Raw genomic sequence first — 23752 nt, forward strand, 5'->3', positions numbered from 1 at the left:
TATGGCTTCAACTTCTGACTTTACAAATCGGTTTAGGTTCGATCGGTGCTTAACCAAATGAATTATTAATCAACAATTAGCTTTATCCTCCATGGTTTATTCACAGTCTAAGTGGATATCCCCTTTTTAACAACTATTAGATAACACGGGTACGGAAGTAATTAACCTGTTCACTTAGTGCGTTCATAATTAAAATAGGAATCAGTTAACTAAAGACAAGTGTACGCCCGAGTACCCACGAGTGGCGACGTGCGAATGTTCCTCTATTCATTGCGTGGCCGACACGCTCACTGCAACAGTGGTTACCTGCCGGCACACGCAATGAACAGAGAACCGACTCACCGCGCCGCCAGTCGCGTGATAGTCAGGTTATCGTGGTAAGAGTAATAAAACGGAATCTTTTTGTATTTTTTATTTCAATTCCAAATACCGGTACCGTTGACCATCAGTGGTGTAGCGGTATAGCACGCGGTACGGATTACCGAGGACCTGGGTTCGATTCCCAGTGTGGTCTTATTTTTCTGGTTTTTCTGTGCATCTATATTTCAGTTTGTATTTTCCATTTAGGTTTTACGGGATGACCGTAAAAGTAAAAATTTGGAATTGAAATAAAAAATACAAAAAGATTCCAAAAAACCAATCTTGGCTTATAATTATCCAAAATGAAAAATGTCTAAGCAGGCAATGTCCAATAAAAAATATGCCCAATAATAAAATCCACCGATTCTAAAAACGCTCAAGTATAAATTATGACCAGTGAGACAATTAGCCAGCTATAAAAATCACCAATGATAAAATTGTCCAACCACTAAAAATATCAATTATTATATTATATACCCAGCCTTAAATGTGACCAACCATAAAAATGAACAAGGATAATATTGAGCAACGATTAAAATGGCCAGTAGTTTACTTGCCCGACCATTAAAATTATCAAGAATAAAATTATTAGGTATTGCAAAGTAATTGTTAATTAATATGGCGGACCTCTGCAAGGTACCGCCTGATTCAATAAGTTGTACTTGTGTTTAAAAAAAACTGAAAAGAAAAAAACAAGTCTAGAACTTTGTTAGTGCCTTAAAGTTCAACGGTTGGGACCCATTACTGGGAAATTTAAAGTTAACCACGATTTTGAACGGGTTTCAACTGTCGAACTTTTTTTTTTATGGTATAGGGGGCAAACGAGCAGGCGGATCGCCTGATGGTAAGCGATTACCGTCGCCCATGGACACCTGCAACGCCAGAAGAGTCACAAGTGGTACAAGGTAGGAGTACGCTCTTTTCTTTGAAAACTTGAAGGTCATATCGGTCCGGGAATACCGCAGGCGATAGTTCATTCCAGAGTAACTTTAAGTTAGGTGTTATATATATTATTATTATTATTATAGCAACACTGGGCTTGCTGTTCCCTCTCTCTCGTTGGACAATGGGGAACGTATGTAACGTGTCTGAATATTAAATGCTTCATTATTAAGTAATTGATCTTTTAATTAATGAAGACCTAACATTAGGTACAGTCAAGGGCGTAAATATAAGGCGTCAAAAATATATGTATGCCACTGAACATTATAATAAGTTCGAAGTATATTTGACTGTACTTACCAGAGTTCTAGACTTTAGTTCTTTCTTTTTCCTCATAGTTATTCCCTTAGACGTACGGAATCCTAAAACTCCATAAAATTAGACATTAACCCAACTGTTGAATGATTTATCATCCAGTTGAGGCTGCAGGATACCGTGGATCAGTAATGCTATTATACGTAATGCGTTATGGGACTTGTGGGGCTGGCCGCGTCGCTGCTTCCGCCAGCAGCAGGGTTGCCAGGTATTACACATTAATTTTAGCTTTAAGCGCACACACTGAGCTATATACTATACACTATAGCTAGAGCTATATACTATAGCTACAGTGCTTTCATTGTAGCATGCTGCGGGTGACACTCGATGCACATACATACATACATACATACATACATACAATTAAGTGAAGAAACGTAATACGCATGTAACGTAACACCAGAGACCTGTTTAGTGATGGGATCTAATGGATCTTGAGTTATATCGGTACTTATTAATTGGTAAGTAACGAATATTCTTGCAAACTCCATTTAGCCTAACTCAAGTGGCAAATAATATTCCAACCTAGAATTTCACTAATATTCTCATCAAAATTAGCGTAATAATCGGATTAATGATAATATTTAATTATGATTATGATTTTAAATGTTTAGTTTTATCGACTCCAGTTTCGACACTTTGACTCTCTAGTCTTGTGATATTGACAGTTGTCACCCGCACCATACTACAATGAAAGTACTGTAGAGACTTGTAGCATTTAACAGTGTATCGCTATGGAAGGGTCCTGTAACACAGGGGCTTCTTACTCGTAGCACAGGACCCCTACTTGTAACTCTTCTATAAAATAATTGTTGGAATAAACACTTTTCATTTTTCTATTACAATAACACTAGACTACGAGTGGCTTTGCACGTGTATTCCATTAGATCCGGCAGTCGAAATGTAATTACGGGATTTTTCTAAATTCTCACTGGAATTCCCAATGACTACATCGTGGATTTCATTAACGTTACGTATGAAACATCTGTAAACATTTAATGTAAGTATCCAATTTTAGCGATTTAAATTTTACGAATTTATCTCTGGGATCCTTTCGACTGCCGTAATTTTAGAAGTCATAATTTTAGGGTTTTTAGGGGGGGGGGTTTCTCTGCGGGATAGAATTAGAAATGATGATATCCGCAGTAGAACTAAGGTTACCGACATAGCCCGAAGAATTGCGAAACTAAAGTGGCAGTGGGCGGGGCACATTGCTCGCAGGACGGATGGCCGATGGGGCCAGAAGGTTCTCGAATGGCGTCCGCGGACCGGGAGACGAGCTGTCGGTAGGCCTCCAACAAGATGGAGCGACGACTTGGTTAAGATCGCGGGATCGCGGTGGATGCGGAAAGCACAAGACCGGTCTGAGTGGAGAGCCTTGGGGGAGGCCTATGTCCAGCAGTGGACGTCTTTCGGCTGACATGATGATGATGATAATTTAGAAGTCATAATGTAATGTTTGTCATAATTAATGTTAGTCATATTTTTTTTTCCCGCTGAGGCCGTACATTGTTCATAAATTTTAAATGGTCATGTAGAACTGTATAGGTTAGGTTTGTTTTATAACAACTCTGAAAAATAAATGTTTTTCAGAGAAAAAAGAGATGTCAAACATTACATTGTCGTTATGACTAACAATTTTCGCCAGTTGATATAAAGACCCATTTATCCCTATCAACAGTAATATCGGAATAAAAACTTGCCTCTTTGTTTATGTAACAAAATAACATGATATTACTAAATACATAAACTAAAAATAATAATAACAAATAAACCTAAAACTTAAACAAATTACATATAGTTCAGGTCCCGAGGATGCTGGCAGCAATTCCTCTTTAAATTAGCTAATTCTTTGCCCAAGGAAGCTGCCAGCTGCAGTAGATCCAGTAATTTAACTGAAATTCCCGGATCTCGCCAAATACCCATCGAAAATCACCAAAAATTACGTCGTGAATTTAATAAACGTTGCATATAAAACACCTGCGCCGAATCTCAATCTTAACGTTAGAAAATTTGGGATGTTAGCCGAATCCCGAGGAATTTTGGGATAAAAAGTCCATAGCCTGTATTGTTCCAGACTTTCAGTTGTTTCATAGTTTGTTGTCAGTCTTTTCACTAATGTACTCACAAGGACTCACATTCTCACACACACAACACGCAAACACGACACACGCACGAACGCACACGCTCACACACACACACATACACACACACTTATCACACTTTCAACTAAACTCAGTCAGACCATGCTTGTTTTTTTTTATTTTTTTTGTAATTAGTTTCGTTTGTTATTTGTTATTTGAATATATATTTTTTTTTACTATACGTCTTCTTCAAATAATGATTTTGTAGCATAATAATGTTACAACTAGCCTCCGCTAAAGGGGCCGGTCTGAAAATCAGCGCTGGGTGCATGCTGCCATGTGTCCAGCATTCGCTGAGATTGGTACCCATTGCCGGAACGTAGGTAGCTGCTGGGTTGTAATTATGATGTGGCAATAAATGATTTTTTATTTTATTTCATTTATTATTTTATCTATAGGTATACTAAATTTCGTCCATAATTCTAGAACGCCCCGAAAAGTATCATGAATTTGATTGGCGTTGCACAAAAACTCAACTTTTTTACCAAAACGCAATCTAAATCCCAAAACCAAACTGAGAAATCAGCCCTTATACTTATATCCCTTACGTTATTTGCGGCCTGTCGCTCCTCGGCCCCAAGCCCCAACCCCCGAACCCCTGCGACCCCCGAGTTAACTGTGCCATAAAACAGCGATGAGCGGACAGGTGGACTGTGATAACTGTGCTTATAGTTTATTGGGGTTAATAGATTTCGGGCGGAGGGATTCCTGGGATTTGCTATTTGTAAATAATACAGTACGTTTTTGGATAGAGGTTATAAATCAAAGACGGAAAACAGTAGAGGCTTACTTGAGTGAGAATATAGTACTTACCTACTATCAGAGATTAAAAACATAAGCCGAAACATTTATTTTTCACTCCCGACGCGAAAAGAGGGGTGTTATAACTTTGATGCCAATGTCTGCAGGGCTACTACTAAACTTGAAACGCAAAGTTCGTGTCGTGCGGTCCCTCTGACACTTATGCTATTCAATACGAGAGCGAGAGGGACGGTACGATACGAACTTCGAGTTTCGAATTTCGTAGTAGCCCTACTGTATGTCTTTTTCCATTCCCTTATACATACAGCACCCATAGTACAGTATAGCTTTGCTCCGTAAGCAGTAATCAGTCATTTATTTGCTCAAATATGGTACAAAGAAGATGTTTTACATACAATTTATAATGCGACACGTTTTGTCAGAAAGACATGCAAAATATTTTAAAGTTGCGTGTATCACTTGCATTTATAACAGTAACTACCTATCTATATTCTAATGTAAATTATGAGTGTCATTTTTAAATACTCTTGAATAGTAAGCTTTTGATACTAAATAATTTTCTCTGCTTATTTTGGGACTTGGTCAATTGATGTCAATTGTCCCATGATATTTATGTTGCATCGTAGCTTTCAAACGGATGGGCCGATTTCTGTGCGGTTTTCTTTACGTAAAAGCGTGTTTGATTGATTGGGGTAGTTCTTGGATAGGTGTAATAAAGGTTAGTTCCAATGAAATTGCTTCCAGAGCCTTTTGATTCGGATTTTTTAATTAAAGCTAGTTTTATTAAGATGGTTCTAAGCTATGTTTTATTAAAGTCAGTTCTTCCGTTTTTGAGATATTAAACGTTGATATAACAGATGCGAAGTTTTTCATGTATCCTAAGTTTTTTTCTGTTGAAACACTTTCAAATTATTATCCTTCAATTACTTTCCTTCCAGTTTAAGCACGAATCAAAAGTTAATATTACAGACCCAATTAATTTCATAAAACATCTCATCTTCATTTACATCGATGCCATAAAATTGAGCCGGTAGGATGAAGTCAAAAATTGCGCGCCATTTATAACAGCTGTAGCACGTTCGTAGCGGCTCTACGGATCTCCGTAGCAGCTACGTTTTCGTAGTAACTGCCCCTCTTAATTATTTCAAGTTCAATGAATATTGGCTTGGATTGTAGAGGAAAGAATAAAAAAATCTCATGCGCGGGAATTGCAAAAGTGCCCAGCTTTAAGCAGTAAACAACAGTTCCAAATCCCTCTAGAGTAGTGCTAGAGTAGCAAGAGCGTGTGAAATAATTTATGAAATCTGGGGGCAAGGCAGTGCCCCCGCCAAGTCGAGCTAAACAAAAAACAAAGGCACGGCCGTACCACACTTTTCTCAAGCCATTCAGGCTATTTTCAACATATTTATTATCCTATAGTGTTTTAATTGTTGCTGCCTTTAAAACCACTTGTTGTAGCGCGGCATATTTAACATCTTTTGACGGACTATTGCATACAGAGACATTCTTTCCTTCTCTCTATATCATCTAATTATTATAATGCCTCGAGTTTGTAATTCTGTTTGTTCTCATGCACGTCTAAACCTGCTTCTATCCAAGGTAGGCGATACTTCACTACGGACCAGCTCATTGGTCCTGCATGGAGTATTGCTGCCACCTTTGGGACGGTTCTGCTGAATATCAGCTAGCTGCTTTGACTCGCAGATTTTTGTCGTCAGAGCCTACGTCATAGCAGAAGAGTGGCTTCCCTGTCGGTATTCTAGAGGCTACATTTCGGTGAATGTGCTTCGGAATTTCACAACCTTGTTCTACCTGCTCTTTTTTCCACAGTTCGACCAGAAGTGGGCGGGGTCTTTTCACCTTACGTTGTCAGTATTCCCAAAATCCGCACAAGCGTTTCCGCTCTTCCTTCATCAACCACACAGCAAAAGAGTGAAATCCCTGCCTGCGACTGTGTTCCCTGAACTGCATCAATTTGGCGCTTTCAAGTCCAGGGTGAATGAGCATTTACTAGGCAGCGTGCTCCATCGTAGGCCTCATCCTCGCTTCCATCAGGCGTGAATGTGCCAAACGCAAGCCTATACTGATAAAAAAAAACCCGCTGAACGATTTAGATGAACGATTACAAATAGTTTGAACAATTCGGTGTACAAATAGTTTGAATCCGGGGAAGATCATAGGATAGTTCTTATCCCGGAAAACTAAATAGTTCTCGGGGGAGAGCAATAAAACGAATTCTACGCGGACGGAGCCGCCGGCAACAGTTAGTTCTCTATAAATAATAGGATTTTATTTGACAGCTTCACTTGCTGCCAGTTAGTAATATTTTCTAACCTTTAACCTCCATGTTTGTTTTTTTTTAAACCGGCCTAGAGCATGTCGGTCACGCCCAAAATAGGGTTCCGTGGCCATTAAAGAAAGAAAGAAAGAAAGACAATATTTATTCGTGAAACATGATGGTCAATGGATAAAAGAAATAAAAAAGATGAAAAAAAATAAGTTTTGCATGTGGAAATGGCCCAAATAGGGTTCCGTAGCCATTACGAAAAATTTAAGTAATATTTTTCTAAGGATTTCGTATTTTACACGGAATCTTCCAAGTTTAGGTGTATTTTATACCTTAGGCTGCTATTTACTCTTAAACTACTAATAATTCTCAGACAAACTTAGCCGTTATAGTTTTCCTTGAAAATTTTATAGACTTACTACCATCCTGTTTTTTTTTTAAATTCTACCCACCGGTTTAAATTTTAGAGGGGAGAGGCTCGATTTTCATGAAAATTTGCACTTAGAAGTTGAATATTTCGCAAACATATCACTCAATCGTCTTAGCTAACCCCTAATGGTTTTAAAAAACCTATCCAACGATACCCCACACTATAGGGTTGGATGAGAAATAAAAATCACCCCACTTTACGTCTACTTCACCCTAAAAAATATTTTTTGAATGTTTGTTGTACCATTTTGTCGGCATAGTTTACATATGTATACATATCAGAGCAAAATTACAGCTCTCTAGCATTGATAGTCTCTGAGCAAAGCCGCGGACGGACGGACAGACAGACAGACATGGCAAAACTATAAGGGTTCCGGTTTTGCCATTTTGGCTCCGGAACCCTAAAAATCCACATCTTTGCATGAACTAGACATTTCACTATCATGACATGAAACTTTTGCCGGCAGACTTTCAACATATCCAAGCGGCGACCGCGCCAACTTGCTGCGCTCGCACGCGGCCAGAAGCGCGGAGTGCAACCCCGCGGGGTCGCCGCGCCCCAGACGCGCGCCGCGCGAGTCGCGCCGCGTCTCGCTCGCGCAGGCCTCGGGATACGTACAGCTCAACCAGTACAGGCTGTTGCAGCCTATTGGCCAGGTCAGTGTCGCATCTCACTCGCTCGTCAGTCGCATCTCTCGCGCAAGCCTCAGTTCAACCAGTACAGGCTGTTGCAGCCTATTGGCCAGGTAAGTGTCGCTTCTCACTCGCTCGTCAGTCGCATCTCTCGCGCAAGCCTCAGTTCAACCAGTACAGGCTGTTGCAGCCTATTGGCCAGGTAAGTGTCGCCTCTCACTCGCTCGTCAGTCGCGTCTCGCTCGCGCAGGCCTCCGACTACGGCAGCTCAACCAGTACAGGCTGTTGCAGCCTGTTGGCGAAGTGAGTGTTGCGCCTCTTCGAATAGTAAACGAATGTTTGTTGAAAACGCCACACTAGGGGCACTGTAGGTACTCCGCTAGTAGGGAATAGATTAAGTCTCTTTTATGATGAAAGGCAAACCGTACTCGATCGTCGAGCATAAAACTAATTATGTAGAAAAATTCTGGCACCATAAGCCTTTTTTTTAACTAACTTAAAATGTGTCCCACTGCAGGCCAAAATGCTCCCCTTTCTTACTCCACTCGTCTCTACTCTTGGCTAGCTCTTGCCAATCTGACTGGAATCAGTCCAAATCGTCCCGCCATCTTCTCCTGTCTACCTCTGCTCCGGTGCCCGTCGTATGGAATCCAATCGGTGATAACTTTGGCCCAGCGATCCGGATCCATGCGGCAAACGTGTCCCCAGGCAAATTTTATAATTTTTCTCTCCACATCGAAAATTTGTTCTGGAGCCCAGATCTGTGTTCCTGATTCTATCAGATCTCCGAACACCTAGAATACTGCGCTCCACAGCTCGCTGGCAAACCTTAATCATAAGCGTTACTTTGTAGAAAAACAGATTCAAACGCCTGAAATCACATTTATTTCCAAATCAAATACACCTAGGAAATAATACATCCTTTCACGTTGTAATCAATTTCGGGCACACCGATATATCCCTTAAAAACGCATTAATATTCATAAAAAATTGCCCAAATAAAAGGTCGAAGCGCGTCGTAATTGATTTTATTCCCATTCGATTGAGCTCTGGGATTCGGAATAGGGGACTGAATTTTAGAATTACACCAGATATATTTGTTACGGGATGTGGATCGTCATTACATTAGCTGTCGGGGAAGATATCCTTATTAATATTATAAATGTGAAAGTTTAGGAAGATGTTTGGAGGTTGGGAGGTTTGGATGTTTGTTACTCGCTTTGCTGCTCGATTCTGAGAAAACTACTTTCTGGTTTTTAGTTATTTAATTAACATCCTGTATATAGGCCAGGAATCAGATGAACAGTATTTTTACAATAAATATAAGCAGAATTTTTGAAATACGTTTACAAAAGACAGTGAATAATTAAACTGAATATTTTTAACCTTGATAACTAGTCTAAAATGTAATTTGAGCTGTAATTTGTGCTGTGCCCAGCAGTGGGACGTAAATAGGCTGGGATAATGATGATGATGATGATGGTGATGATGATAAAGAAAAGAAGACAAGACACACAGGCAAACTTGCTATTAGATAAGTGCTATATTTGTTTCATCACTAATTGAACTTATTTAATTACAGGGATCATATGGCATTGTTAAGCTAGCTTACAGTGAAGAAGATGACACACACTATGTAAGTTATCTAATTTTTAGTTAATTACGTAAGTCCTGTAAAAATGCAAGTTGAGTGGCAATGGGCGGGCCACATCGCTGGAACAGATAGTCATTGGGGGAGAAAAGTCGAGTGGCGACCACGAACCGGAAGACGAAGCGTTGGCTTCCCACTAGGTGGACTGATCATATCATGAGAGTTGCGGGCAACCGGTTGACGCAAGTGGTAAGTTGTCGTTCGTTGTTACGTTCTAAGGGGGGGCAGTGGATGTCTTCCGGCTGAAGATGATGATGATGATGACTTAAGTCCTAAACAATGCAATGTAGAAATAACCATGTAAATCTGGCGAATAGCGAGCGAAGCGTCTCCGTGTCATGTGGGAACATCGGTGATACCTACTATCTAATTTAAACCCTCAGGCCATGAAGATCCTCTCTAAACGCAAGCTAATGCGGAGGGCGGGGCTGTTCGGGCGCGCGCCCCCCCGCCGCCCCGGCCCCGGGCCTCCCCCCGACCCCCTCCAGAGGGTGTACCGTGAGATCGCCGTGCTCAAAAAACTGGACCACCCCAATGTCGTGAAGCTGGTTGAGGTAACAGACATTGTTTCAAAAGAGAGAATTGTTAGAAAGAAAGAAAAAAAGAAAGAAGTCATTGCATTTGGCCTACACTAATGTGAGACACCTACTGTCACCAGCAGAAGTAGATAAGCAGTTGCGGTGCTTAAAATGATCTAAACACCTTGTTACCTTGGCAGTAGAGTTGTGTGGTAGATCATTTTGAGCAGCGTAATCATCCACTTCTGCAGTTGACTGTACACAAAATGTCTCAAAATTCATCTCGAATATTTCGGTAGGTCAGCGTGGTGGCCTAGTGGTTTGAACTATGGTATCAAGCAGAGGATCGTAGGTTCAAACGCAAAGTCCCACCTGTGAGATTTTCGACATTCAGGGGCTGTTTCACCACCCATTTGACGGATAAATGTGATGCCATCTCCGTCTATTCGAGCAAAACAAACAGAGACGGCATCACATTTGTCCGTCAAGTAAATTTAATCAATGGTTGGTGAAACAAGGGGTAGTTGCCATTAAATTTTAACGCGTTCTTAGTACAAAAACAGAATTAATTAATTAGAGACATTACTTTCCTTAATATTACAATATCGGTCATGTCATTAGCAAATAGCAACGTTAGCTCTAAATTAAGAAAGTAAATAGCAATTATTTAAGACAATTGAAAACAAAAAAAGATTCCTAATGTATTTTTAATAAAACTATCACTAACAGTCAATAAGTTAATCAATAAGTCATTAAGTACTAATAAGTACAGGTTATGATAGCAAAATTAACTAAAATACCTATATAAAGGTCGGTTTGCAGATTGTAAGTATCTCATTTGTATCCTTGTCTTAATACCGCGATCATGTTATCACGAACTATTTCTAAGGTCCTGGACGATCCGGAGGAAGACCAGTTGTATCTGGTCTTCCAACTGCTGGAAGGAGGGCCCGTGATTGAGATACCCACGGACCAGTATCTCAGCGAAGACCTGGCCAGGAGTTACTTCCGCGATGTACTTCTTGGCGTAGAATACTGTAAGTTAGAACAGTTTTTTGTGATGCACAGTTAGTTTTTATTGGGGTTGAGTCGCCTTCTCCTTTATAAATCCCTAAAGGGCCTTAAAGGGGTGCCCTATAGGGCCAGAGCGAAAATCGGTTGCAAGAGCGACCGCTAAGCCATGAGACGCAAAATTAAGTGTTCACATACTGTTATAATATATTCAAAATCTTATGACTTATTGGATAGATTGTGAAAAAGATTGGCGTGAAAAATATGGCGACGGCGCGTAATTTATGTATGACCCCTCGTCATCCCCACTTTGACTTGCAAAGTGACCTGTAATGTGACATGCACATTTTGAATTTTGAATTTGAATTTTGACTTTCCCAGTGCATTACCAACGCATCGCCCACCGCGACCTGAAGCCAGCGAACCTGCTGCTTGGCGAGGGTCGAGTCCAGGTGGCTGACTTGGGTGCCTGCGGAGAGCTGGCGGAGGCGGGCAGGCTGGCGGGCGGCGTGGGAACCCCAGCCTTCAGAGCCCCGGAGGCTGCTGCACCGGCCGACCGATACGATGGCGAGGTGAGGGCTAATATACAAGTATTCTTTCATCATCATGTCAGCCGTAGTTATTGGTGGACATGCGTTTGCCGTGACTATAATTCATAATTCATTTATTTGCAGTAAGTGTTGGTTATAAAGGTCTTAAATTTAAAGCAATAAAAAATGTTCACACACTTAGCTAATTATAATAGCATGCAAAATATAAAGTTTTATAACCTTAAAATAAAATAAAAATAATGTCAATGTTAGTTATTATGTCTAAGTGAATAATTATGATAAAAATGTCAACTGATCAGATTAAATTTAAATGAGATATGTCTCATTCTCTATGTCGATGGCCCTCGTTCTTCTACGTATCTCTTCATTTCTGAGGCTAGTAAATAATGTCGAAAAATTTCTAGCCGAGCTGGCATTTAATTTTACCAACTTCCATGCAAAATTTCCGACTGCCTTCAACCAAGTTTTCCACGTCCACGCGTTGCCAGGACAAACGAAATTCATTAAGATATTTCCATTTATTATATTCTATTCTATTCCATTGAGTGACGGCGATTTTGGCTGGCAGGAATAGGCATGTGTGCATTAAGTCAGTGTTTTATATGTATATATATATTATCAGCTAATAAACCATTCTTACTCTTACTCTTATTCTTACTAACTAAATAAATCCCCACTCCTCATCCAGGCGGCTGACATCTGGTCGCTGGGCGTGACCCTGTTCGCGATGGTGACCGGCCGCGTGCCGTGGGCCGGCAACTCCTGCGCAGAGCTCCAGAGGCGCGTGCAGACCGACCCCCTCAAGTTCCCCGCCCAGCCCGCGCTCTCGATGCAGCTGCAGTTTCTGTTGATGAACATGCTGGACAAGAATCCCGCCAGCCGCTATACTATAAGGGATATTAAGGTATGTTTGTTTGTTATTACATAAGTACAAGTAGACAAGTCCTTTTATCTTTCCATTGTAGTGTCTACTCTGGTTTCTGTTGTCCTTTCAATCGTCCAAAGGATAACTGGAAGAGATCCCTTTAAGGGATAAGTTCGCCTTAGTACATCTCTTTCCCTTGTTAATTGTAATTTTCATATGTTTTATGTACAATAAAGAGTTACAACAACAACAAAGCAGCAAACAAGGATGAAACAATCAAACGAATGCAAATTTATAGGGTATTTTCAGTTGTCCTCAAACTTGAAAGTTAATATGAAAGTAGCTTTTATAACACAACCAATAAGGCGAATCTGAAACTCTTCATTTTTTATTATATCTGTCTATGTCAGTAATAACCTAAAATGATCCCACTCAGCGTACATTTTGCTTATAAGCAGGGTTGTTGTGGTAACAATGGATATTCAACACCTACAAATTTCCTGATAATCTTACTGATAGATTATAAATAGAGTATACCCAGGAAACTGCACAATGCCTCATCAATCATTACAGTCATGTTACTTTCTACCAGATTTCTCAAAAACCAAATTTGATCATAAACTTGCATTGGTTTAGCAACGCATTTCATAAATAGTCTTACTATATTAACCCTAACTACTGTCACATTCTGTCACATTGACTAATTCTGAGAGGAGGCCTGTGCCCAGCAGTGGAATGTATACAGGCTGGGATGACTGTCACATTGTCACATCTGATGCATTCTTTCCAGGAGCACCCCTGGGTGACTTCCGACGGCCGGTACCCTCTCCCCTCGGAACAGGAGAATTGCCGCCTGGTGGAGATCACGGATGAAGACATGGCGCAAGTGGTCACCTCTATCCCGAACCTCTCGACCCTCATCTTAATCAAGACTATGCTGAAGAAACACAGCTTCCAGGTCAGCTATTTCACGTAAAATAAAAGAAAATAAATCATGTGCACTTTCATTTGCTCCTCAAACGAACCCTGTAGAACGATGAAATGCCGATGTAATCAAGCTATTAAATTATAAACTTATACAGAACCATGACATTTTAGGTCATAGGGTAAACATTGCTATAAACAGATAAAATTATTTACTATGATAAGGTTTCATGGTGGCCCAGGAACCAAATTTTAGTCGTGGATACGGATAATAAAGTAATAAAATTATAAGAGTGGAGTAATAAGTAATATAAAAATATCATGCGATACTTGACACCAAATGACCTAGTCCCAAACTAAGCAAAACTCGGGGAATCGAACCTGGGACCTCAAGCTTCTTAGTCAGGTTCTCTAACCACTTGGCCATCCGGTCGTCAATGACGTGCTTTGCTTACGTCGTTAATAACGTTAATTAACGCCGTTAAAACGTGTTTTATTTACGGTAAGTATAAATACTATTAGTGACTATACACAATGAGTGGCAGATGAAAATCAAAACAGTCTAAATAAAAAATTTGGTAATGAAAGTTTGTTGGAAAATATATATTCTTTTATTTTATGAAAGGCATAGGGAGTTTGTTTTGCCACAGTTTAATAAATCTACCCAATGAATGCTAGTAGTGGTATTGAATACAAACAAAAATCAAACCTGAGTCAATTAATAAAAAAGCCATAGGGAAACCACTATTAATAAAAACTCACTGACGTGCACTTTTATTTACTCCTTAAATAAATCCTCTGAGATCAAGCTAAAAAAATATACGGAAAAACAATCACTTATTAATTTATTCTACTGGTAAGTTTTACAAATGCAAAAGTTTTAATCACATAAAAACGTATTTTTGCTAATTTGCTACTGTATTTGACTACCAGGAAAATGCAAAGTTCTCGTGGAATAACGACAAACTAATTATATTTCTTCGTTGCCGTTCCAGTGTGTTATGAATATTTGCAACGGACATGAAAGTTACTTCATAACAGAGTAAACTAAAAAAAAATACGTAAAAAAATGCAGGGTTGTATGGGATCCCTTAGTTAAAAAATTAAAAACACACACTTGTTGCGTCGTAAGGTCGCGGGTGAGGAAAGTAATGAGGGTTTTTCGACAGGTCGCTATCGCTAGATGGCGTTAGTGTCGTGAGATCCGTTTGACGTTTGACGTTTCAGGCTCAATATAACGCCATCTAGCGATATTTCGCCTCAAAAAACCCTCGTTTTAGTTCAGGGATCTAACACGAAGATGTGTCGTTCCAGAACCCGTTCCTCCGCAGCCGGGAGGGCAGCTCCTCGCGCCGGGAGTCCTCTGAGGCCATCAAAGAGCCCGAGAAGCCGAAGCGAGGAGGCTTGGCGCGCTCCGGGCGGTCGCTGTCCGCTCCTGGCAACTATCTTACTGACAGGTTTGTATCTTACTCATCATCCCAGCCTATATACGTCCAACTGCTGCGCACAGGCCTCCTCTCAGAATGAGAGCGCTTGGGCCGTAATTCCCACACGGACCCAGTGCGGATTGAAAACTTCACGCACACTTCGCTACGCAGGTGGTGCAGGTTTCTTCACGAGTTTCCTTCATCGTAAAGCTCGTGGTACAATTTTAAATGTGATTTCGCCACATGAATTTTGAAAAACTCAGAAGTGCGAGGTGGGGTTTGAACCCACGATCCTCTGCTTGAGAGGCCGTATGTCAAACCACTAGGCCACCACGGCTTCTCTTTCATTTCGTATCTTACTATAAAGCCTTATTGTCCGACACACTTGGAATCACCATAGTTTTCACTGCTTCTTTCTTAACATCCTGATAAACTTGAGCATTCACTTGTACTCGTATTACTGAGCACTGGTTGCTGGAGCAATGACGATTGTGACACTTCGACAGTGGTGCTACGATTGTGACACTTGGCAGTGGTACTACATTGCACACTGACAGTAACTACGATTGTGACATTGTCAATGGTGCTACGATTGTGACACTTATACGTAGTGCTACGATTGTGACACTTTGACCGTGCTGCTACAGTTGTGACACTTCGATAGTAGTGCTACGATTGTGACACTTTGGCAGTGGTGCTACGATTGTGACACTTTGACAGTAGTGCTACGATTGTGACACTTTGACAGTGGTGCTACGATTGTGACACTTCGACAGTGGTGCTACGATTGTGACACTTTGACAGTTGTGTTACGATTGTAACACTTTGACATTGGCGCTACGACAGCAATACGATTGTAACATTTTGACAATAGTGCTACGATTGTGACATTTCGACAGTGCTAAGATTGTGGCACTTTGACAGTGGTGCTACGATTGTGACACTTTGACAGCGGTGCTACGATTATGACACTATTACAGTGGTGCTACGATTGTCGCACTTTGACAGTGCTGCTACGATTTTGACACTTTGTCAGTGACGCTACGATTGTAATACTTTGAAAGTGACGCTACGACAGCGCTACGATTATGACACTTTGACAGGGACGCTATAATTGTGACACTTTGACAGTGCGGCTACGATTGTGACACTTCGACAGTGGTGCTACGATTGTGACACTTTGTCAGTGGTGCCACGATTGTAATACTTTGAAAGTGACGCTACGACAGCGCTACGATTGTGACACTTCTTAGGTGACTAGACAAGTTCTTTCCGTGGACCCTTCATAATTATACCCATTTATGAGTTGGAGGATGTAGCTACGATTTTGTTTCATTGTACTCTTTCTAATGATCAATTATCTCATATTCAAGCCGGCAGACATCCTTCGACATCGCACTGGAGTCAGTGGACGAGGCGCGCGACCAATCCCAAGAGCACGACAAGAAGGACCAGCCGGGAGAGGAAATGGCCGCGCGGTGATACAACAAAATGGCGGCCGGGCCGCCCTGCGTGCGCGCACCCGCGCAGCGCGCCAGAATTTAAAGCTTTTCCACTAGAGATGTGCGACTTTAACAGGTCTTATTGTCTAACGCACTGGGAATAGCAATCGTTCTCGCCACTTCTTTCTATCATACGGCATAAGACGAGGGTAGAGAGAGATAGTGAATTCGATCGTGATCGCCCAGGCGTTAGCGATAACAGGCAAGTCTAAGATAACGTTCGCCAGTGCTAAGCTAAACTATGAATACGAAATTTATTCTAGATATTGAAAAGTCTTTAAGTATTCAGGACCATTGTGTGTTGCCAGTGAGATTTGGATCCGATACGTGGTGCGTGATTGAGCGATTGCCACTTACGTGCCGCAGATGAATAGAAGTCCATATTATTCTCGAGCAAGACCACTAGAAGACGAAAGTGGGAGAGGTATCGCTTTTTTTTTACTTTAGACACACTGATCACTACGCGGATATTTTAACGCTACCTCTGGTTTTATTTCACATTTTAAGACTTCAGCAAATGATTAGCCAAGTTCAACACCCTTGCAACAATTCTACACCGAAAGCTTACGTAGATGATGACATTGCTACGACGGATTATAATATTTTGAATGTCAACCAATGGAAACATTTGTCTAACTCAATTAAATTTTTCTGAATAACTTTCACACATTCGAAGTAACCCAACTTGCTCAAATATCCCAGTCTTATAAGCAGTATCTCTATAATAGTTATTGGAGTATAACCACATCCCTAGCTTAACATGATTAAGCACATCTCTAGGGGAAAAGCTGTCGACTATGCCACACAGGCCTGTAGGGATTCCGCCGTCGCAAGGGCTGCATCATCTGTTTGGCAAAGACTCCCCGCATTCACTGCTGCACTTTCTGCAGTTCCACCTGGCAAGACACTACCCCACTGGAGAAAATCCAGAGTACCCTGTATTACAGAATACAACCCTTTAGTTACAAAATATCCTCCCAATAGGTTCGAAAAGACCCTACTAAGATTCTATCGACAGACTATCGCACAGTTGAAACAATTTGGACATGTTGCGAGCAAGTGGTGTTCAGCAGTTGGTGGATATTAATATCCATTCGAAATATCTACCAATAATTGAGGGTTGAGAGTTCGCTTAGTACATCATTGATCCTCAGATATATTTTTAAGTCTAATGCTTAAATGTAGCATTGAATGCGTTAGAGAAAAAAACACATATACAAATGCCATTTTTAAAAATATATTCATGCATTTTTTGCCTTTATAGTTTGTAGAATACTCTCTAAGTCAAGTTCGTTTGTTTTTGTACTTACGCTAAAGTGACAAAAAGTGAGGTTTATAGCAATTATCTTAACAAGCACGAAGATGATATTTTTTATATATTATAGTATAATTAAAAATATTGTAAATATTTTTAAATTTTAAATATTTCATCCTCGACTAGTCCCAAAGTTTTATGATATTGTAAATAAGGTGTTTTTCCCTTTTTGACCTAATATAAGAAATGCACTTCTTGTCTAAATTTCTTTTATGACAGCTACTTACTTTTGTAATTTAAAACATGTTGATTTTTTATAATTGTCTCGATGTAATATAAACGTGTTTATATTTTATAATATGATTTAGACTACGTACCTATTATTTTATACATAGTTTGTTATAAAAAAATAAAATTGGCCTTATTTCTATATGTACTTATTAGTATAGTCAATATTGACTTTTAGGTATAATTTCAATATCCAAGCCATATTTTTCTAATTCACATAATACTAATATCATCGAATTGCTCAATGCATTGAATCATGTACATATAACAGCTTACTTACTCTAATACTTATATTCAAAATATCTTGATCCAGCGGGCCACTGACGAAACCATTTTATAAACCCTGGATATATTCATATTATAATATTCTGAAGAGGATCAAGCGAATGTTGCAAAAACTCTACAGATAGTAGCCTGCTGGATTGACGTGCACAAAAACCTAAATCTACCCGCAAGTCAACGAGGAGGAAAATAAAAAGGAATGGTTTTGTTTTATTACCAGGGGGCCTACCATGATCTTTTCATAAACGATCCAAACGCAGAGCAGTTCAATTTAGGCACCTAAACTGAATCGTCGAAATTGGTACCACGACGTTTATTTCTCAGAGCTGAGTCTCAATGGTTTACAAGTGAATGAAAGACCGATATTGTCTCTGGTCGGAAACTGAAACGCTAAGTCGCGAAAGGGATACCGCTATATGCAAACCAAATATTGTATACTAAAACCTCTTTATTTTGGAAAACCATAACTCTATGTCATTCCGTGTTCTTAGCAACCGTTGTGTTGATTACAAATAAAATGTTTACGCTGTCACTAATCCACGAGTCTCTTTTCTTACTGAAAAATTAGTTTTATGAATGACGAATTAAGAAGCACAATGTTATAAAACTTGAATAAAAGTTGAAAAGTTCTTGAAATTCATTAGTTGAAAAAAAGCAATCCAAAAGAATTGACAGAATGAGTAACTTATACTGAATCGCTAAATTTGACACTGAAGCGATTCAATTCCCACTCAAGTCATGGTACGAAAACCGCTTGAAGTGAGTGAATGAAAATGTCTGTATCGCTGTCGCTGAACCGTGCTTGAACTGAATCGCAAAAGTAACGTCGTGGTACGAAACAGCGATGCAGTTCAGTTTAGTGCCTAAACTGAATCGTATTAAGAGAGCGTGGTAGGCCCCCAGTTCTTACTGAGTTGTGTCAGTATTCCTTTACCCAGTGTACATTACGCGAAAACAGGGTGTGAGTAATGTCGTCCCTTGATTTTTTTGCATTAAAACAGCGTAAGTGTACATGCGACCCTTTTACGCTCATTAGTAACTTGAATGCCATAAATTTTATTGTTTTTTTTTTAGAAAATGTTAAATTGTTACTGTGTACTTACCCAGTGAAAATTACGAATAATTTGTTTACTATGTTATTTATTTTAACTTAAAATGCGTAGGTACTTATAATTGTTTCCAGTTTTGACATCTCGAAATTATCGACCAACCTTCAGTTTAAAACTAAGCTTTAATTATAATTAAACGAATTTGTAACATCCAACAGGGTCCTCCGCCATAACGCATTATACATACATTCCTTTCGTTTATTTTAGTTGTAATAAGTGTGTATTTTATAATTCGACACCGACAAGCAAAGTCAGCAGTAATTTTGGATAGACATACTTTAAAAAAAATCAGCAGAGACAAACTGTCATTTATTTTTTTATTTAGTTTATTCGGTGTCGCACAACTGGATAAATGCCCTCCCTTTTTTGTTTTGATTTTGTTTAAATTAGTGTTTCTGAGACGGGCTAGATGGCGCTAGTGTCGTGAGGTTTGACAACTTCGACATTTGCATCACGCTTGCGATTGGTGAAATAAATAAACGAGCAATCGGAGCAGGGTCAATCAACTTTTTCTTGTTTGTTATTCTGTCCCGTTGTCCGAGAGACAACAGTGACAGAGTTTCTTAAAAAAACTGCTTTGATACAAATACAAATACAAATAATTTATTTGTCAAACATAGGTTAAAATAGTTGGTACACTGATCATAGATTTGTATCACTATGCTGCGCCCGAGGGCATACAAATATAAATGTCTTGTAGGTAGGCACATTCAGTCATGCAGTAAACTAAATAAAGTCTAAAAAGTTGCAGAACTATCACGCATATACTCCTCCATTGAATAGTAGGCCTTACCCGCCAAAAAGTTAAAAAGTTGATAACGCGACTAATATGCTTAGGAGACAGTCTATAAAATAATGAGCTTGTAACTATGACAAAAATGTATACTCGATTAATTAACTACAGAAAACAGAGAAACTCGTGGTTTTAAACAGTTGTCCAGGGGACGTAACCATGGCGACGACGTACAGTAAAAAGTTGATCGACCCAGCAAGACTGTGACGTCAAACGGACCTCTCGATATTAACGCCATCTAGCGATATTTCTCTCATTTCGATTCCGATTTTTAATCATATTGTGCGACGTGTTTTTTAGAGTTCAATAATGTTTACATAATACTGACTTTGCTTGAAGCATGATGAGAACCATCTGAGCTTAGATTAGATCATTTTTGTGAAACTGAAGCCTGCCAGAAAATTACATTGGACTAGCTTTCGCCCGCGACTTCGGCCGCAGAGAAATATAAAAATTGACCTCTCCTTCCTCCTTATATCCAAGACTACTACGAGAATATTCAGCACATCCTATTTTTCACCCGGTTAGAGGTTGATTTCAAAAAAAACGTAAATGCATAATAAGGATAACTCAAAATTTCACTCAAAATTTGACATCTCTAGCTTTCGCGTCTATACACTTCAATGCTTATTTATTACACTAATATAAAATTTGAATTTTCAAAAATCCGTCCTTAGTGCTTACATGAACAAGGAGCACTGTAAAAAAAATCGAGCTTCTATTGTAGTCTCAGTAGTTGATATTTAAGTCAGCCAGTCAGTTAGTTGTTGTACCGTGTGGTGTCGGTCAAGAATTGCACCACCCCTCTCTTCCCGTGGGTGTCGTAAGAGGCGACTAAGGGATAAACGGAGGATGGCAGCAGCGTCTCCGCGAACTATCGGATATAACTGCGGTCGCCAACCCGCCTGCCAAGCGTGGCGACTAAGGCATTTTCCCCCCAAGGTACAAGATATAAAAACTAATGAATCCACACAATCAGCCCAGACCCTAGTCCCCGGCGGCCCTGCTATTCCTGGCTCCGGTAGCGGCCATGGTAACGCGGGGCAGGGGGTGCTATAGTTAATCACGGCAGAGGCCCGGCTACCAAAAACGACAACCTTTGCCTGGCAACATATAACTGCCGAACGCTGCGGACCGATGAAAGGATACTGGAACTGGAGGAAGAATTGAGCAGGTTACGATGGGGAATCATAGGGTTATCAGAAGTCCGTAGAGAGGGGAGGACACGATAACTCTTAAGTCCGGTAACTTGCTCTATTTCCGGGAGGGCGAAACCAGTCCCAGGGAGGTGTCGGGTTTATCGTCCACAGGTCCCTCGTGAACAACGTGGTGAAGATCGATAGTGTGTCGAACCGGGTAGCATGCCTTGTACTCAGAATGACCAACGATATTCGTTGAAGGTCATACAGGTATACGCTCCGACCTCGACGCACTCCGACGATGAGGTGGAGGCTATGTATGAGGATATTTCCAGAGCCATGCATAGCTCCAAAACTCACTTTACGGTTGTTATGGGGACTTTAACGCAAAGCTGGGCAAACGAGACGGTGAAGAACTGAGAGTGGGAAATTTGGAGTGGGGCGTAGGAATCACCGGGGCCACCTACTGGCCGGTTTTATGGAGAAGGAGGGACTCTATATGATGAACTCCTTCTTCAGGAAACGTGAGCATAGGAAGTGACCTGGATGAGCCCTGATGGTGTTACGAGGAATGAGATAGATTTTATCATGTCGACGAAAAAGCACATATTCAATGATGTCTCCGTGATCAGTGCGTTTAAACCGGGAGTGATCACCGTATGGTACGAGGCTCATTGAATATCCAGTTCAAGCTTGAAAGGTCTCGACTGATGAAATCTACGCTCCGCCCAGAACCTGCTCAGCTCCAAAACCCCGAGAGCTTTCAGCTCGAACTTCAAAATCGTTTCGAATGCCTAGGTAGCGAGGTGGACGATTACAACGACGGGTTTGTGGAAGCTGTCCATATGGTCGGGTCTAAGTTCTTCAAGACCCGCCGTACTAGAACCAAAAGGCTTTCGGATTCCACCCTTAGGCTCATGGAGGTGAGGCGTGAGATGATTTTGCAGTCTTCTGGTGACGCTTCTCGTTATCGGCAGCTCAACAGACAGATCTCAAAGTCTCTGAAGCGCGATGTACGCCGATTTAATACTACCAGTATTGAAGAGGCTATTGAGCGTAACAGGGGCTCTAAGGTGTTTACCAGGGATCTGTCTGTTGGTCAAAGCCAGTTGATGAAGCTCAAGACCGACGACGGCAGAATCGTTTCATCCAAACCTGAGCTGTTGGAGGAAGTTGAGAGGTTTTATGGACAGCTATACACGACAACCGAACACCTGTCGAAAATCTAGCTAAAGACCGAGGGCTAGATTAACCCGACACTATACCGAAGACATCCCGGACGTCAGCCTGTACGAGATTAGTATGGCCCTCAAGCAGCTTAAGAATGGCAAAGCCCCGGGTGACGACGGAATTACAGCCGAACTCCTGAAGGCGGGTGGTAGACCAGTCCTTAAGGGCCTTCAGACGCTGTTTAGTTCCGTCCTTCACCAAGGGAGAACGCCGAAAGCATGGAACAGAAGTGTGGTGGTGCTCTTCTTCAAAAAAGGTGATAACACCTTGCTGAAGAACTATAGACCCATCTCACTTCTGAGCCATGTTTACAAGCTATTTTCCAGGGTCATCACAAACCGTCTCACACGCAGGCTTGACGACTTCCAGCCTCCCGAACAAGCCGGCTTCCGAAAAGGCTATAGTACCGTAGACCACATACATGCGCTGCGGCAGGTTATACAGAAGACTGAAGAGTATAACCTCCCCCTTTGCCTAGCATTTGTGGACTACGAGAAAGCCTTCGATTCGATCGAGACTTGGGCTGTGCTGCAGGCTCTCCAGCGGTGCCAAGTTGACTATCGGTATATCGAAGTGTTGAAGTGTCTGTACGAAAACGCCACTATGTCCGTCCGATTACAGGATCAGAGCACGAAGCCTATTCCTCTGCAGCGGGGAGTCAGACAAGGAGATGTGATCTCTCCGAAACTGTTCACCGCTGCATTGGAGGATGCTTTTAAGGTTTTGGACTGGAAAGGACGAGGCATCAACATTAATGGCGAGTACTTCACTCATCTTCGATTCGCCGACGACATTGTAGTCATGGCTGAGACCATGGAGGACCTCGGTGCTATGCTCGCTGACCTCAGTAGAGTTTCCGACCGAGTTGGCCTGAAAATGAACATGGACAAGACGAAAGTCATGTCTAATGTCCATGTTGTACCAACTCCCGTAATAGTCGGAGACTCTGCGCTCGAAGTTGTTGACGACTATGTATACCTGGGACAAACGGTCCAGTTAGGTAGGTCCAACTTTGAGAAAGAGATCACTCGTCGAATCCGACTCGGCTGGGCAGCGTTCGGGAAGCTTCGCAGTGTCTTTTCGTCCAAATTACCGCAGTGTTTGAAGTCAAAAGTCTTTGACCAGTGTGTGTTGCCAGTGATGACATACGGATCTGAGACGTGGGCGCTAACGATGGGCCTCATGAGAAACTCAAAGTCACTCAGAGGGCTATGGAGAGGGCTATGCTCGGGGTTTCTCTGCGGGATAGAATTAGAAATGATGATATCCGCAGTAGAACTAAGGTTACCGACATAGCCCGAAGAATTGCGAAACTAAAGTGGCAGTGGGCGGGCA

At 41.0% G+C, this 23752-nt stretch overlaps 1 protein-coding gene across 2 annotated transcripts in view; it reads left to right on the top strand.

The window, feature by feature from the left end:
- LOC141430897 (calcium/calmodulin-dependent protein kinase kinase 2) overlaps positions 1-20845 on the top strand; it is a 210838-nt gene extending 189993 nt beyond the window's left edge. The window contains exons 4-12 of one of the 2 annotated variants that reach the window (XM_074091763.1): positions 7707-7896; positions 9455-9508; positions 9907-10077; positions 10931-11078; positions 11434-11624; positions 12292-12507; positions 13259-13426; positions 14707-14849; positions 16193-20845. In XM_074091763.1, the coding sequence (XP_073947864.1) occupies positions 7707-7896; positions 9455-9508; positions 9907-10077; positions 10931-11078; positions 11434-11624; positions 12292-12507; positions 13259-13426; positions 14707-14849; positions 16193-16301 (1390 nt within the window). In that variant the 3' untranslated portion in view covers positions 16302-20845. The remainder of the gene's footprint in view (positions 1-7706; positions 7897-9454; positions 9509-9906; positions 10078-10930; positions 11079-11433; positions 11625-12291; positions 12508-13258; positions 13427-14706; positions 14850-16192) is intronic. The other variant, XM_074091764.1, reaches the window with a different exon arrangement.
- Positions 20846-23752: the final 2907 nt, after the last annotated feature.

This window comes from Choristoneura fumiferana, chromosome 9 (genome assembly GCF_025370935.1).
Source record: "Choristoneura fumiferana chromosome 9, NRCan_CFum_1, whole genome shotgun sequence".
NCBI classification, from domain to species: Eukaryota; Metazoa; Arthropoda; class Insecta; order Lepidoptera; family Tortricidae; genus Choristoneura; species Choristoneura fumiferana.